This window comes from Monodelphis domestica, chromosome 4 (genome assembly GCF_027887165.1).
Source record: "Monodelphis domestica isolate mMonDom1 chromosome 4, mMonDom1.pri, whole genome shotgun sequence".
Classification (NCBI taxonomy): Eukaryota; Metazoa; Chordata; class Mammalia; order Didelphimorphia; family Didelphidae; genus Monodelphis; species Monodelphis domestica.
In genome coordinates this window covers 183,448,450-183,465,450 of record NC_077230.1, presented here as the reverse complement: position 1 = coordinate 183,465,450, position 17,001 = coordinate 183,448,450, and the positions used below count along the sequence as shown (strand labels likewise).

The 17,001-nt window shown below is 37.5% G+C and overlaps 1 protein-coding gene across 5 annotated transcripts in view; it reads right to left on the bottom strand.

Annotated features, from left to right (window-relative positions):
* ITGA6 (integrin subunit alpha 6) overlaps positions 1-17,001 on the bottom strand; it is a 101,603-nt gene that overhangs the window by 2,329 nt on the left and 82,273 nt on the right. For 4 of the 5 annotated variants that reach the window (XM_001368046.4, XM_056793996.1, XM_056793995.1 and 1 more), the window contains 4 exons: positions 9,158-9,259; positions 8,962-9,072; positions 8,771-8,869; positions 5,686-5,811 (listed from right to left, as the gene is read on the bottom strand). In XM_001368046.4, coding sequence (XP_001368083.1) covers positions 5,686-5,811; positions 8,771-8,869; positions 8,962-9,072; positions 9,158-9,259 — 438 coding nt within the window. Of the gene's footprint in view, positions 1-2,414; positions 2,545-5,685; positions 5,812-8,770; positions 8,870-8,961; positions 9,073-9,157; positions 9,260-17,001 lie in introns of all 5 variants that reach the window. The other variant, XM_007494373.3, reaches the window with a different exon arrangement.

Below are 17,001 nucleotides of genomic sequence, written 5' to 3'. Positions count from 1 at the left end.
AAAAGTGCTAAGCCTTTTGTTTTTCTTTTAAATGCCCACATTTGGAGAAAAGAAATAATTTTCTTTAAGAAAGTAACATTTATGTCTGAAAAGAAAAATGGCTGAGGTTGGAGGAACAGAGAATAATGGGGTAAGAATATAACAAGAACTATTATAACTGGAGGGCAAGTCCACTTTCACCCGTTGCTTTTAAATTAAAAAAAAAATTATAACAGTGAAACCCATCTCTGTTCTAACAATTTAGGAGTCACTGAGCAAATGCTTCTGCAATTTAACAAATAATCACAATGTTATATTTGAAGCATAGTTCATTTTTAGATTGTACTAGGGGGATTATTTCAGTATAAAGGGCATTTTGGAAATACACTAGGAGCTAAATCAAGGGGAAAAAAGGAAGAAAAAGTTTCCCTGCCAAAATAAATTGATGTCAAACCACAAACATTTTGCAAGAGAGTATTTGAATACACCACTAGAGTGCAACTGACATATTTAAAAACCTTCCTTATGTGTTCTTTTTAAAGTTCTATAGCTCATCTCATCCCCTGTGAGCTATATATCATCTCTGCTGTATAGGACATGCTGACTTGTCTACAAGTTAATCTCTCTCCTTTACAAATAATGAAGGAACTGCGTGCTAGCGTTAAGCTGAATTATACACTATCTAAGCCTTTTGTTTGTTTGTTTAAGCTGCTGTGGGACTCACAACACATTGGAATGGCTCCTCTCTTTTCTTGGAAAATACATAGTGCTTTTCCATAGAAAGCACTATGTAAATTAAGTACTTTAGTATTATCTGCTCTGATCTTTTGAAAGATGATGCAATCTGAATGGAAAATTTCCAGGTTATTTCAGAATCAAAAACTCTTTGGAATGCAGTGTATTAGTAAAGAAAAAGTCTTCCAATTTTGAAATGCAGCTAGATGATGGATGATGAGGATATTTAGAATGAAAGATTAGACTTTATTATGCAACTACCTAAAGGAACAGAATGCTTATGTTGAATGGTATTATATCATTATTAAAATACCATGGTAAAATGCTTAAGTATTAATATGGCATGGGGGGGAGGGAATGGTATGAGAGCATTCATCTTAAGGCTACTCCTATGATGATCACTTTTTTTTCAAGATTGATACTCCCAGACCAGATCATGGTATAATCTATCTACTATAAAACCCAGCTGCTACTCCATTTAAACAATTTAGTAATTTAATGAACATTCAATGGCATGAGAGAAGTCCTATGCCATTGAAATTTGAGTGGGGCTCCAAACAGAACCATGGAAAGGAAAAAGAAGTTGGGGTAATGTCAAACTTTCCCTGTTTACCAAGATGTCCAAAAAAAAGAGGGAGAGGGGTAGAGAGACAGAGAGAGTGAAGGAGACACAGAAAGACAGAGAAACAGTGAGAGGCAGACAAAGACAGAGACAGACAGAGAGAGATGGGGAAAGGGAAACAATACCCAACTTCTCCTCTGGGTTCACAAATAAAAAATGTCAAAAGAGATTCAAAAAGCCTTTAACAAGATAATATAAAGGTCAAAGTCCACCACAATAAACTCAGTGGGCTGCCTCAATTATTTTGTTGAACTGAAATTTCTTTGGAGCTATTAGAGCTCCAATAGTACATAGAGCTTGAAATCTTAATTAAAGAAATTTTGGTCATAATGTGTTGAAATGGGCTTTGGCCAGTTTTGTATTTTCAGCCAAGTAAGACCTTATCTCCTGATCTTAGTATTAGTAGCATAAGATTTCTGATCAAGAACAAAATGATTCCAAACTATTAATACCCCATCTATTTAATATAAGTAAATTAAAATAACAATGAAAAAATAAGGTAACATTAAAATGATGCAAAACCCTTTTCCATCAAGAGAAATACCATATTTTCAGCATGCAACAAAGGTTAACAAAGCAGCCAGCATCACTTTTAGTTTAGACAATTCTGCGACTAACAAAAAAAAAATCAGTAGCAATTTTTCACATCATATCTTTAAAAATATCCAATTTTTGCTCACTATTCAGTAGTACGTGTATATATGTATGTATATATGTGTGCATATATGCATACATTCACACCCACATAGCAAGCTAGATGTGATGATAGAGATCTGCAGTGTTCTTTATTTAAGAAGCCTGGGGATTCAATTTTTTGCTACTGTTGTAGGTTGTTTTGGAGTGAATGGGAAGAAGGGGAAATCATACCGGTAGGGGAGTTTTTCTTATATTTTGTGGGGAAGAAAAAGGCAAGTAAGCATTCAAATGCAAATAAGGAAAATAAAAGCCACCAAGCAGATGAGATACATGGAAACTCATATGTTAATGGAAGGTATGCAGCAAGCTCTTTCCCTTAACATTAGCCACCACAACCACAGCGAGTACCACAGCTAGCAATGAAAAAACATTGATCAATTACCAATTACAGAAGTAGCTCAATACTATGCATCAGAAGTAAGCCTCTCTTTATCAGACGGCTGAGCATGGATCTCAGCCTTGTGATATGTGGCATCATAATGATCTTTCTTATTTCTCTTGAAGAAACCACACTATAAGGAAGCAAGGTACTTGGTCAATTTCACAGGTTGACGTACAATAACCAAACAAAAGAAAACTCAGAACTTGATTCCGTTACTCTTGGAGTCCCTCTAACACAGATACCAATTTCAAGAAGCCAGGAGGTATTAGGGATAATATTCAACCTCACCCCTCTAGGCTGGCATGTTTCCTCTCCTGCTGGTTTTCCTTTGACTACTCCAACAACTTAGCAACCAATATATCAGAAAGGAATTGATTTGACTTAGTCCAAAGAAAAATGTCAAGGCATGCACTTTCCCCAAACGGAAGGCTTAAATACGCCAGGCTATAGCTTTGTTTTCATCCAGAAGGTACGCTGTGCCCCTCCACAGAAGGTCAAAAGGCTGACCTATGCTGTTTGTTCAGACAGTAGTTAGGAAATGAATTCTCTGAAGTAAGATTTCTGCACAAATCCTAGAAAAAGAGCTTCTGAGAAGTTTTTTTTTTTTCTTCTCTTCTTCTTTCACAATAAATTCTGCAGAACAAATACCATCTATTTGAGGCTTAGGAACTTGTGGAGAGAATTACAATACAAATTTGAAGCCAGCATGGTGAAAGAATGATTGCTGTCATTTTCACAAATTCTGTATGAACATGAAACCTTCCAGCGGCAGAAACTTAAGTGAATTAGGTTAGGTCACTCTAAATGAGTATAAAAGCATTATCCCATTTTCCACTGTAATTTCCTTCATATAACTGGAGAACTTAGTCTATTTACTTATACTCAGTTCACAAGGCCCTAGAATTATACTCTGAACTTGGCCTGATGGATCTGTGACCTTTGGCAAACTCAAATTCTTATGCTGACAAATGGGGTAAAGGAAAGATACCTCATTGGCGTTCGGAAATGTGTGCTGGTTTGTGAAACCATTTAGGGATCCCTCAATGATCAGTGCTAATCAAGGGCAGCTAGGTGGTAAAAGGGGCGAGGGTGCTAGGCCTGGAATCAGGAAAGCTCACCTTCCTGAATTCACAGCTGGCCTCAGACACTTACTGGCTGGCTGGGTCACTTAACCTCATTTGCCTCAGTTTCCTCATCTGTAAAAATGAGCTAGAGAAGGCCATGGCAAATCACTCTGATGTGTTGGCCAAGAAAACCACAAATTAGGTCATAAAGAGTCAGATGTGACTGAAAAATGACTGAACCACAATCAAGGGACCGGGTAGCCTAAGGCAGAAGAGTCAAACTCTTGGGAGGGAAGCCTTAACGAGATGACAATGTAAGTGGGAAACGCTTAAGAAAATAAGTAAAAATACAATGTGGATAATGTTCATTTGTCATTTTTAAGACAATATGCAGATCCAATCCTCTTCTTTTTGAATCTGAGATAGTGGCTCCATAGACAGAAGGCCACCCTTGGAATCAGGAGGCCCTGATTCTGCCACATGGGCATGCCACTCAACCTTCTTGCCCCAGGCAACTCTCTAATACTAATTAAATTAATATAAGTTGGGGGCTGCTAGGTGGCTCAGTGGGTAGACAGCTGGGCTTGGAAGTGAGAAAAGTCCTGGATTCAAATCTGGCCTCAGACACTAGTGACACACTACCCCAGTGACCTAATATGACCTGGTTCATATGTATATTCTGAAAATCAAATTGTTTTATTAAAAAAAAAACTTTAAAAAAGAGAGACATAGAATAGCAAATCAGGAAGGAACCTTAAAATTATCCATTTAAGCCCTCTCATATTCCAAGGAGGAAAACTGAGGCAAAGGGAGATTATGCCATTGAGCCACAGTCACACAGCTAGTTGGCAGGAATGCTGGGGCTAGAAGCCATGAAAGGCTGTCTGTCCTTGAAGTATATCTGCCTTCCTTCCTTCCTTCCTCCCTTACTTTCCACCTTAGAATCAATACTATGTATTTGCTCCAAGGTAGAAGAGTGGTAAGGGGCAGCCAAAGGGGAAGAGGTTAAATGATTTGTCCAGCGTCAGGTAGGCTGTGTCTGAGGCAGATGTGAGCCCAGAATCTCCCGTCTCTAGGCCTGGTTTTCAGTCGACTGAGCCACCCAGCTGCCTACCCTTGAGACATTTCTAAAAGGCATAACTAGAAGCATCCCCTAAGACCAAAACATTTTTCTTCTCAACCACAGTTTTCTTGATTTTATTTTGATATGGATTGGTTTGTCTTGTTCTAGAACATGAAAAATGCAATTGTATAAGTCTGATGCTTGAGCAGCAAAAGGCTCACAGCATATTAAAGGAGGTCCGGCTCTGTCTAAGATTCACTGTGAATCCAAAGCCCTTGGGAGTCCCTGGTAACAGCTGGAGGCACCTCATCTGGAAGAGGTCTAAAAATGGCTTCACTTTGGGAAAAGCAACTTAAGAGGGGCAGGAGTTGGAGGAGCACAGTTCTCACCTGTTATGGCAGAAAGAGGGCAGAGTTTCTGCAATAACCAATTAAGGTCTGATCTCTACTTATAATAAGAGATGAGAATACACATTACCAGTCATATAAAAAAATCTAAGCCCCAAAATAATGTCTATAGGGAATAACCTCTAAGAACAACAGTATACACATAGGCAGAATTCTCATAAAGGATACAGATAGGAAATGTGCATACATATAAGGATGATGCTCATATAAGATATAAAATCTGCACATGTACTAGAAATCCTCCTATAGAATGCATAGAGGAAATCAAATGAAGAGAAGTGCAAGATACAGGAAGGAATGCTTTTTTACATGGTCAGCTGGTTTCAGAAAAGAAGGGAGAAGCTGTTTATACAGTTTAAAAAAAAGGAAAGCTCACTGTAGAATACAAAGTATGGATGGTTCTTTCTTCATACCAATTCTAGGGGGCTCACCTCATAGAGTCCTCTCCCACAAGGGGAGCTAAAACTTGACAAGACTACAAGAGCGAGCAATTTCAGATCTGTTTGAGCCCAAATACAGAATATGCGAGTCTCAAGGAATAGAAAACTGTAATCTAGTGTTGCTAAAACAGATTTAGTTATATGCTCTATGGTTGTACATTAAGGTGGATGAACTTCACACATCAATAATGTCCATAATATCTGGATAATTATAACCTGCTGGGCTGATTCTTCCAAAACACACTCATTTTAAAAACATGAAATGAAATGCACACTAAAATGCTAAATAAAACCCACCTTCCATAGTAAAAATATTAATAGAGCAAGCATCAAAATTCCAGCAAGGATAGCCACAAGGATGATCCACCAAGGCACTCCAGAATACTGTGCAACTGTCTTCGAAGGAAATACTGTAACTCGAACCTGGAAAACAGAAGAAATATTGTGATGATGAGCATACACCATGTGAAGGAATGCAAAGAGGAAGAGTTTGGGAGATCAATTCTAGCTCAGATTTTGTCCCCAAAAGCAGTATGTGCAAGACCACCTATGGAGTATACTTATTTTATTTTATTTTATTTATTTAAAGATGGAAGGGAAGGGTTTAAATAAATAAAATAACCTCTAAGAACAACAGTATACACATAGGCAGAATTCTCATAAAGGATACAGATAGGAAATGTGCATACATATAAGGATGATGCTCATATAAGATATAAAATCTGCACATGTACTAGAAATCCTCCTATAGAATGCATAGAGGAAATCAAATGAAGAGAAGTGCAAGATACAGGAAGGAATGCTTTTTTACATGGTCAGCTGGTTTCAGAAAAGAAGGGAGAAGCTGTTTTAACAGTTTAAAAAAAAGGAATCAGACTCTTCATGACCACATTTGTGTTTTCTTGGTAAAGTTACTGGAGTGGTTTGCTATTTCCTTCTCCAGCTCATTTTACAGATGTGTAAACTGAGACAAACAGGGTAAGATGACTTGCCCAGGGTCACACCAGGAGAAAGTATTTAAGACTGTTTGAACTCAGGTCTTCTGACTCCAGGTCCAGCACTCTACCCACTGCACCACTCAGCCACCCCCATTTTGCTTTAGGCAGTCTTAAAAAGGCTACAAAGTCCATAGTTATCAAACTCTTTTGTTCCTTCCCCAATTAAAAGTTCTATAAGGGGAAAAGAGAACTGTTAAAATTAGGTAGAAAGAATGTATGTGAAAAGTAAGAGGCAGCAGTGAACAATACCAAGGCTGGGAGAGGGCAAGGAAGTCAAGAGAGATATTGGCATGCATAAATAGTTTTCTTTATGTGGGAGCAGCATGGCAGAATAAAGAACTGGCCTCGGAATCAGGAAGACCCCTCTGTGGTCAAGTCCCTCATCCACCATATACTGATTTTATGATTTTGGAAAATTAATTTTGCCTCCCTCAATGGACTCGAAAACTATTTAAGACTTTAAGTTGTGATCTGCCTCAGTTAAGGAAGTTTCTCCCCAGGAACTCTCAGTACTATGGAAATCAAAGCTTCCCGACTCTTTGTTCAATACTACTCCCTTCACCAGCAATATCCTCCTTCCCTCCTTTGCCTGGGGAATTCCTGACTGTCCTTTAAAGCCCAAATTAAATAGTATCTCATCTGTGAAACTTTTCCTGATCCCTGTGAGGGGGACCTTCTCCTTCGGACCTCCCATGACCCTCTGAGACTTTCTCTAAGGCATTCATGCATCCTTAGAGATGAAGAGTCACCCAGGTTTATTGTCTTCCTTGATGACACTGCCCCAGCGAGGGTTAACCACACTTTGGATTTTCTCCCACCCCAGCTCCGCTAATGACCTGAACACAACAGGTTTAAAATAAATTTTATTTGAACTGAATTATTGATTAGTAAGGAATAGTTAACTTGGAGGAAAAAAAGAGATCTCTTCATTTTTCAAATATTTGTGTGGGGGCAGCTGGGTAGCTCAGTGGATTGAGAGCCAGGCCTAGAGATGAGAGGTCCTAGGTTCAAATCTGGTCTCAGACACTTCCCAGCTGTGTGACCCTGGGCAAGTCACTTAACCCCATTACCTAGCCCTTATTACTCTTCTGCCTTGGAACCAATACACAACATTTCCAAGATGGAAGGCAAGGGTTTAAAAAAAAAAAAGAAAAGAAAAGATTTGTGTGGATGAGGAAGTAAATTTGTTTTACATTACTCTAAAGTGGAGGTTCTTTATCTGAAGTCCATGGACCTGTTGGTCTGTAGAGAGAGTTCAGGGAATCTATGAATTTGGAAACTTTTCAAATTTGAATAGTCATTTCAATATAATTGGTTTCCTTAATAATCCTATATATTTTGTTTTGTACATTTAAAAATATTACTCTTTAAAATTTTTTTAAATCTATCTTTAAATATTTTCCCATGTTTTCATAATTTATTTTCTTTTCCTCCTTCTTCCATCCCCCCTCCAAGAGATGACAAGCAATTCTACTGGATTATACAAATGTTATCACTTGATACCTATTTCCATATTATTCATTTTTGCTATAGAGCGGTCTATAAATATTATTCTGAAAGGGGGTCCAAAAGCTTTCTCTAAAAAAAAAGAACCACTGCTAAAGAGGGCAAAGGAATTACTGATGGAAAGAAGCAATGTATGGTAGTAAATATTTAACAACCAGCTTTCTAATATTGTGGAATGATCAACTGTGAGAGATTTAGCTACTCTCAGCAATACAGTGATCCAGGACAATTCTGAAAGACTTATGATAAGAAATGCTATTCATCTAGAGAAGAACTGATGGAGTCATAATGAAGATCAGAGAATACAATTTTCTCCTTTAATTTATTTGGTTTTTATTTTGGGATTTTGGTTTTATATGAGTATTCTCTTATCGCAATGAACAATATGGAAATATGTTTTGTCAGATGATACATGTATAAACCCAGATCAAATTGCTTATCAAGAGGGAGGGAGACAAAAATTTAAATTATATAACATCAGAAAATTTATGTGGAAAATTGTTATTTCATGTAATTGGCAAAATAAAATATCTTTACAAAAAAAGAATTACTAATGAAAAGAAGTATGTGCTAGTAAATGTTTAATAGCTAGCTCTCTAAAATCATATAACATAATTTTAAGTATAATCTGCATTACTGACATTTTCTTACATGTAAACAATCAACAAAATAATACTATATCAAATCCAGATTTGGATCATGTGCTGATTTCTGAGGTGTAAATAATCACAATGAAAATTTAACAATCATCTAGAGATGGGTTGATTATAAGGAGGAATGGAGAAGAAATGATGAGAAGAAAGAACGAACGCACAAAAACAACTTGAATTTTGCAAAGTAGCCCAGAAAACGATTGAAATACTTCTGAAATTACTCACTTGAGTGCCTGCATTTGGGACTTTTATATTTTCAGCATTAGCAGTAACATTGATGGTAGCCTGAACAAGAATATCTAAATAGTTCATCTTGGAATATTCCTGTTTGGGGTCAAAGATAGAAAATGTGTCAAAGAAACAACTAGAAGAAAGCTAATGTCTCTCCCAACAAGTGTCCCATCATGAGGCCTTACCTCAAGGAATGTACTGTTCCACAGTCTTGACCGCAAAATAACAGAAGCTTTGCTGTCCAAACCTTGTAGGGGACATATTATGTTCACACAGTTAGCATTTGTGCTACAGTTCTAGAAAGAAATTAAAATTGAAAAGTTGAAATGTAGTGCACCAATGAATGTTGATAACCCACCAAATATCTTGGAGAATACTTACAAGTGTCTGATATTTTCTTTCTGCAAATAATGACAATTTCCTGCCATCATCTGTCTGTTTTTCTGCAATCTCTCGTTTCTTTCTTGAGTTGTGAGGAGATGGCTGAAGGAGGAGAAGAATTGTCATCAGGAAGATCTCAAGTGGTCAAAATGGGTCCTGGTTCTGTCTTTCCTTTTTTTCCTATATAATCTGTCTTTTTTTTATGATCTCTCGCCAAAATAACTTCAAATCCACATTTTTATAGTACAGTTACACATGGAATCATCCTCCTCAAGGGACTAAAATAGAATTAACAATTTATATACAAACCTAGCAAAAGTTTTCATCATCTAAACTTCAACTTGAAGTTTATTGATTTTAAGACTTCAAACACATCATCCGTGGCTTACATAAATAGATGTTGAAGGAAAGAATTTCTTCTACTCATGTAGATCAGCATCTACTTGGAAAGAGTCACTTAGACAGATGGCATGGGGCACTGAGATGTCATGGTTCACAGAGGGTACAGATCAGAGGCAGGATCTGAAATCTTCTAGACACTGAGATACTTTCTCTCTCTCTCTCTGTCTCTCTGTCTCTCTCTCTCTCTCTGTCTCTCTGTCTCTCTCTCTCTCTCTCTGGAGGAGTCAAGATGGTGGCCTAGAAGAAGAAGAAGTTCAGACCTCTGAATACCCTTCCTTACCGATCACAAACTGAATGCTCCTAGGGGACTGAAAATCAAGCCTAACAATAAGACAGAGTCAAGAAACCCTCAAGCTGGACTCAATTCAAAAGGTATGCCCCCCAAAAGCCAGAATCTGAGAATACTCAGGTTTAAGGGGAAGGCAGAAGGAAGGTCCCAGGACCCCTCTGCCAACCCACCTAGAGCACTAAGCCCCCAGCAGCAGCGGGAACCTCTGGGCTGGCAAAGGTGCTGGTCTGGAGGGTTTACCTTGTGGGCAGGGCTATGCCAGGCTCAGAGCATCAAACACAGATGGTGGGGAAAGAACTAGAGAGGGAGCATAGATCTGGCAGCCTGGTCAGAGTTATAGAGATTCTCCATATTTGCTCCAGCCTTCCAGGAGGTTTTGGCCTCAGAGCACACTGAGCCCAACCCAGCTGAACTTAATCCCATCAAAAGTCTTCAGAACTCAGGGAAGCCCATGCTCCACACCCCTCCCTCATTGACTGCTGGATCTTAGTCCAATCAAAAGCCTCCAGAGGACAGGGAAGCTGAAACCCCCAACAACCCTCCCCCAGAGACTGCACCAAGAGATCTTCTGTTAAAGCTCCAAGAGAGGAGACTGACAGAAGCCCCCCAAAACCAAAAAAAAAAGAGAGGAGCAAGAGCACAGACAAATGTGGGGAGCAAAGAAGGGGTGAATATGAGCAAACAACAGAAAAAGAAGAAAGAAATTACAATAGACAGCTTCTATACAGTGAATGGAACAGAAGGGGAGGGATCAGCAAACGATAAATCAGAAATCCCAATGAATTGGCTACAGGCTGTTGAAGAACTCAAAATGTAATTCTAAACACAATTAAGAGAGGCTGAAGACAATTGGGAAAAGAACTTGAAAAGTAGGATAAGTCATCTGGAAACAGAGGCACTTGAACTAAAATGAGAAAATAGTGTCTTGAAAGCCAAAATCAACCATCTAGAAAATGAGGCCAAGGAGATAAAAGATGAGGCAAAGAAGATGAAAGATGGGGCAAAGGAGATGAAAGATAAGGTAAAGAGGATGAAAGATGACCTCCAAAGAAAATCAGACCAGAAGGAAAAGAATGACCAAAAGCCAGGGATGAAATACAGTCTTTAAGAACCAGAATACAACAACTAGAATTAAGTGACCTCACAAGGCAGCAGGACACTATAAAACAAAACCAAAAGAATGAAAAAATTGAGGAAAATATGAAGTAGCTCATTCACAAAACAGAGGATTTAGAAAATCATTCAAGGAGAGACAATTTAAGAATCATTGGTCTACCAGGAGACCATGACAAAAGAAAAAGCCTGGACACAATACTACAGGAAATTATTCAAGAAAACTGCCCCAATATTCTAGAACAAGAGGGAAAAGTGGAGATTGAAAGAATCCACAGATCACCTCCTGTACTTAATCCCCAAATGGTAACACCCAGGAATGTTATAGCCAAATTCAAGAACTATCAGACCAAAGAAAAAATATTACAAACTGCCAAGAAGAAGTCATTCAGATACCATGGAACCACAGTTAGGATAAAGCAGGATCTGGCTGCATCCACACTGAAGGACCAAAAGGCATGGAATATGATATTCTGGAAAGCAAGGGAACTAGGTCTACATTCAAGAATCAACTACCCAGCAAAACTGACTATATTCTTGCAGGGGAAAGGATGGTCATCAACAAAATAGAAGAATTCCAAGAATTTGCAAAGAAATGACCAGATCTGGACATAAAATTTGATGTCCAAGCACAGAACTCAAGAGAATCATAAAAAAGGTAATTTAAAAAGAGGGGAAAAAAGAAAAATAAAACAAAACAACAACAAAAAAAATTTAAGTGACTCAGTAAGTTAAAATATGTATCCCTATAAGAAAAGAGGTCATTGGTAACTTAAAAACTGTTGTTATCACCTGGGCAGCTAGAAGAATTACACTTAGAGGGAACAGTGACAAATTGTATAGGATGAAAGGACAAGACATAAATAGGTATATAGGCAATACATGCATAAATACATATACATGTGTGTGTACACACACACACACACACATATATACACACAACTAGAGCTTTAAAAAAGAGGTTAATACTAAAAGAAATGGGAAAAGAAACAATGGAGGTAAATTTATGTGTCACAAAGAAGCTCATGGTTGGAGGTTAGAGAACATCAATACACTGGAAGGGTAAAGAGGTTGGAGATAGGAAATACTCAACTCTTACATGCTTTGAAATTGACCCAAAGAGGGAAGAATAATCCAATCCATTGGGAAAGAGAATAGATTTGCAATCTATAGGGGAGTAGAAGGGTAATAAATGGACTGGTGGGGAGGAAAGCAGTACAAGGGAGGGAGAGGGTGGTGGGGTAATTTTAGAAAGACTACAGGGAAAATACAGGGGGGGATAAAAATGAGGGGTGTAGAAAGGGAAGTAAAATAAGGGTGGGAACTAGGGGAACTAATTAAAAACAAACATTGGTGTAGAAGGAAATAGTGAAAGAAGGCAGAACCAGGAGTAGAAATCAAAATGCTGGGAAATACACAGCTAGTAATCATAACTCTAAATGTGAATGGAATGAACTCACCCATAAAATGCAAGTGAATAGCAGAGTGGATTAGAATCCAAAACCCTACCATATGCTGTTTACAAGAAACACACATGAGGAAGGTAGATATGCATAGGGTGAAAGTAAGAGGATGGAGCCAAATCTATTGGGTATCAACTCATAAAAAGAAGGCAGGAGTCACAATAATGATATCTGACAACACCAAAGTAAAAATTAATCTAGTTAAAAGAGAGAGGGAAGATAATTACATCCTGATAAAAGGCAGTATAGACAATGAGGAAATATCTGTACTCAACATGTATGCACCAAATGGCATAGCATTCAAATTTCTAAAGGAGAAACTAGTGGAGCTCAAGGATGAAATAGACAAAAAACTATACTAGTGGGAGATCTGAACCTTCTTCTATCCAAACTAGATAAATCAAACCAAAAAATAAATAAGAAAGAGGTGAGAGAAGCAAATGAAATCTTAGAAAAATTAGAGTTAGTAGACATGTGGAGAAAAATAAATAAGGACAAAAAGGAATAGACCTTCTTTTCATCAGCACAGGGTACATTCACAAAAATTGACCATGTATTAGGGCATAAAAACATTGCAAACAAGTGCAAAAGAGCAGAAATAATAAATGCAACCTTTGAAGATCATAATGCAATGAAAATAATAATTACTAAGGGTACATGGAGAGGTAAATCAAAATTAATTGGAAATTAAACAATAAGATTCTCCAAAACCGGTTAAAGAACAAATCGTAGAGATAATAACTTTATTGAAGAAAATTATAACAATGAGACACCCCTTCAAAACCTATGGGATGCTGCCAAAGCAGTACTCAGGGGGAAATTTATATCCTTGAGTTCATATATTAACAAATTAAGAAGGGCAGAGGTCAATGAATTGGGCATGCAAATTAAAAAACTAGAAAGCGAACAAATTAAAAATCCTCAGATGAAGACTAAATTAGAGATCTAAAAAATCAAAGGAGAAATTAATAAAATGAAATTCAAAGAACTATTGATTTAATAAATAAGACTAGAAGCTGGTACTTTGTAAAAAAAAATAGACAAAGTACTAGTCAGTCTAATTAAAAAAAGGAAAGAAAAAAACCAAATTGACAGTATCCAAGATGAAAAGGGAGAACTCACCTCAAATGAAGAGGAAATTAAGGCTATCATTAAAAACTACTATGCCCAATTATATGGCAACAAATATGGCAATCTAGGTGATATGGATGAATACTTACAAAAATATAAATTACCTAGACTAACAGAGGAAGTTACCTAAACAACCCCATATCAGAAAAAGAAATTGAACAAGCCATCAAAGAACTCCCTAAGAAAAAATCCCCAGGTCCAGATGGATTTACAAATGAATTTTATCAAACATTCAAAGAACAACTAATCCCAATATTATACAAACAATTTGACAGAATTAGCAAAGAAGGAGTTCTACAAAGGAGTTCTACCTGTGGCGGGAGCTGGCCAGCAGCTCTCCCACGAAAGGAAAGATAGAAGGTTGACCTTGAGGGAAGGACTGAAGCCAAGGAGATAGATAAGAAGCAGGCAGACACATATGTAATATTTAACAATCAAGCTCCACAGAATAAGCTCAGCTACTTAGCTTTCACTAGGACATGAAACAGTTAAGTAGCTATAAACTAACATACGGGAGTAAGCAATGAACATGGAGATTAGCTGGAAAAAAAGCCAGGATCCCTTACAGCCTGGGCTGCAAGTACGGATCAGTCCAGCTTGAGGAGAGGAGATCAAGAAAGAACTCACCAGTCCCTTAGAGATGGTACTCTAAGCATGGACCATTTGAGGATAGGAGATTAAGGAAAAAAGGTCTTTCAGAGAGAGATAGAGAGAGAGAGAGGAAGTTAAAGTTGAGCTTGGCCAGAGGCCAAGCTCCAGGAAAGACAGAGACAGGTGAGGGGTGATAAGGTAAAGAGAACTGGCTTTCTGTGGAAGCTCCTATTTATTATTATTGAGATGCAAATGTACGCAATACATATGGATGAATACATAGTGGATCGCCATTGGTTAATTGTAAATTACGACAAGGTATAGGTGTGGTTTGTCTCAGCCAGGTGAGCACAAAGAAACCTGATTTCATGCCTAAACCTGGCGGACGCTGGGATCAAGGTTCAAAGGCTGTACTTGCCATGCACAGGACTGAGCATGCGCTCTCCTAAAACAATCTTTACATTTTAACTATTTCCCTTGACCATAGATAGGTGTGGACTGCTATACTACCAAATTTATTTTATGACACAAACATGGTACTGATCCTAAAGCCAGGCAGGTCAAAAACAGAGAAAGAAAACTATAGACCAATCTCCTTAATGAATATAGATGCAAAAATCTTAAATAAGATACTAGCAAAAAGACTCCAGCAAGTGATCAGAAGGATCATTCACCATGATCAAGTAGGATTCTTACCAGGAATGCAAGGATGGTTCAATATTAGGAAAACCATCCACATAATTGTCCATATTAACAAGCAAACTGACAAAAATCACATGATTATCTCAACAGATGCAGAAAAAGCCTTTGATAAAATACAACACCCATTCTTATTGTAAACACTAGAAAGTATAGGAATAGAAGGGCCTTTCCTAAAAATAATTAACAGTATATACCTAAAACCATCAGCAAACATCATCTGCAATGGGGATAAACTAGAAGCCTTCCCAATAAGATCAGGAGTGAAACAAGGATGCCCATTATCACCTCTATCATTTAACATTGTACTAGAAACACTAACAGTAGCAATTAGAGAAGAAAAAGAAATTGAAGGTATTAAAATTGGCAATGAGGAGACCAAGCTATTACTCTTTGCAGATGATATGATGGTTTTCTTAAAGAATCCTAGAGAATCAACCAAAAAGCTAGTCGCAACAATCAACAATTTTAGCAAAGTTGCAGGATACAAAATAAACCCACATAAGTCATCTGCATTTCTATATACTTCCAACACATCTCAGCAGCAAGAATTAGAAAGAGAAATTCCATTTAAAATCACCCTAGACAATATAAAATACTTAGGAATCTATCTGCCGAGACAAACACAGGAATTATATGAACATAACTACAAAACACTCTCCACACAATTAAAACTAGATCTAAACAATTGGAAAAACATTGATTGCTCATGCGTGGGATGAGCTAACATAATAAAAATGACAATCCTATCCAAATTAATTTACTTATTTAGTGCCATACCCATTGAACTACCAAAAAACTACTTTACTGAATTAGAAAAGACCATAATAAAGTTCACTTGGAAGAACAAAAGATCAAGAATATCCAGGGAAATCATGAAAAAAATATGCAAAGGAAGGAGGACTTGCATTCCCAGATCTCAAACTATACTATAAAGCAGTGGTCATCAAAACAATTTGGCACTGGCTAAGAGGATCAGTGGAATAGACTTGGGTTAAATGACCTCAGCAAGACAGTCTATGAGAAGCCCAAAAATCCCAGTTTGGGGGACCAAAACCCACTTTCTGATAAAAAACTGCTGGGAAAATTGGAAGACAGAATGGGAGAGATTAGGTTTGGATCAATATCTCACACCCTACATCAAGATAACCTCTGAATGGGTGAATGATCTGAATATAAAGAAGGAAATGATAAGTAAATTAGTTGAACACAGAATAGTATACATGTCAGATCTTTGGGAAAGGAAAGACTTTAAAACCTAGAAAGAGCTAGAAAAAACCCACAAAATGTAAAATCAATAATTTTGATTACATCAAATTAAAAAGGTTTTATACAAACAAAACTAATATATCCAAAATTAGAAGGGAAGCAACAAATTGGGATACAATCTTCATTACAAAAGCCCCTGCAAAGGTCTAATTACTCAAATTTATAAAGAGCTAAACCAGTTGTACAAAAAAATCAAGCCATTCTCCAATTGAAAAATGGGCAAGGGACATGAATAGACAATTTTCAGTTAAAAAAATCAAAACTAAAGTGTTCTAAATAAATCTCTTATAATCAGAGAAATGAAAATCAAAACAACTCTGAGTTATCACCTCATACCTAGCAGATTGGCTAACATGACAGCAAAGGAAAGTAATGAATGCTGGAGGGGATGTGGCAAAGTTGGGACATTAATTCATTGTTGGTGGAATTGTGAACTGATCCAACCATTCTGGAGGGCAATTTAGAACTATGCCCTAAGGGTGCTAAAAGACTGTCTGCCCTTTGATCCAGCCATAGCACTGCTGGGTTTGTAACCCAAAGAGATAATAAGGAAAAAGACTTGTACAAGAATATTCATAGCTGCACTCTTGGTGGTGGCCAAAATTTGGAAAACGAGGGGATGCCCCTCAATTGGGGAATGGCTGAACAAATTGTGGTATATGTTGGTGATGGAATACTATTGTGCTCAAAGGAATAATAAACTGGAGGAATTCCATGGGGACTAGTACAACCTTCAGGAAGTGATGCAGAGTGAGAGGAGCAGAACCAGGAAAACATTGTACACAGAGACTGATACACTGTGGTACAATCAAATGTAATGGACTTCTCCATTAGTGGCAGTGCAATGACCCTGAACAACTTGGAGGGATTTACGAGAAAAACCACTA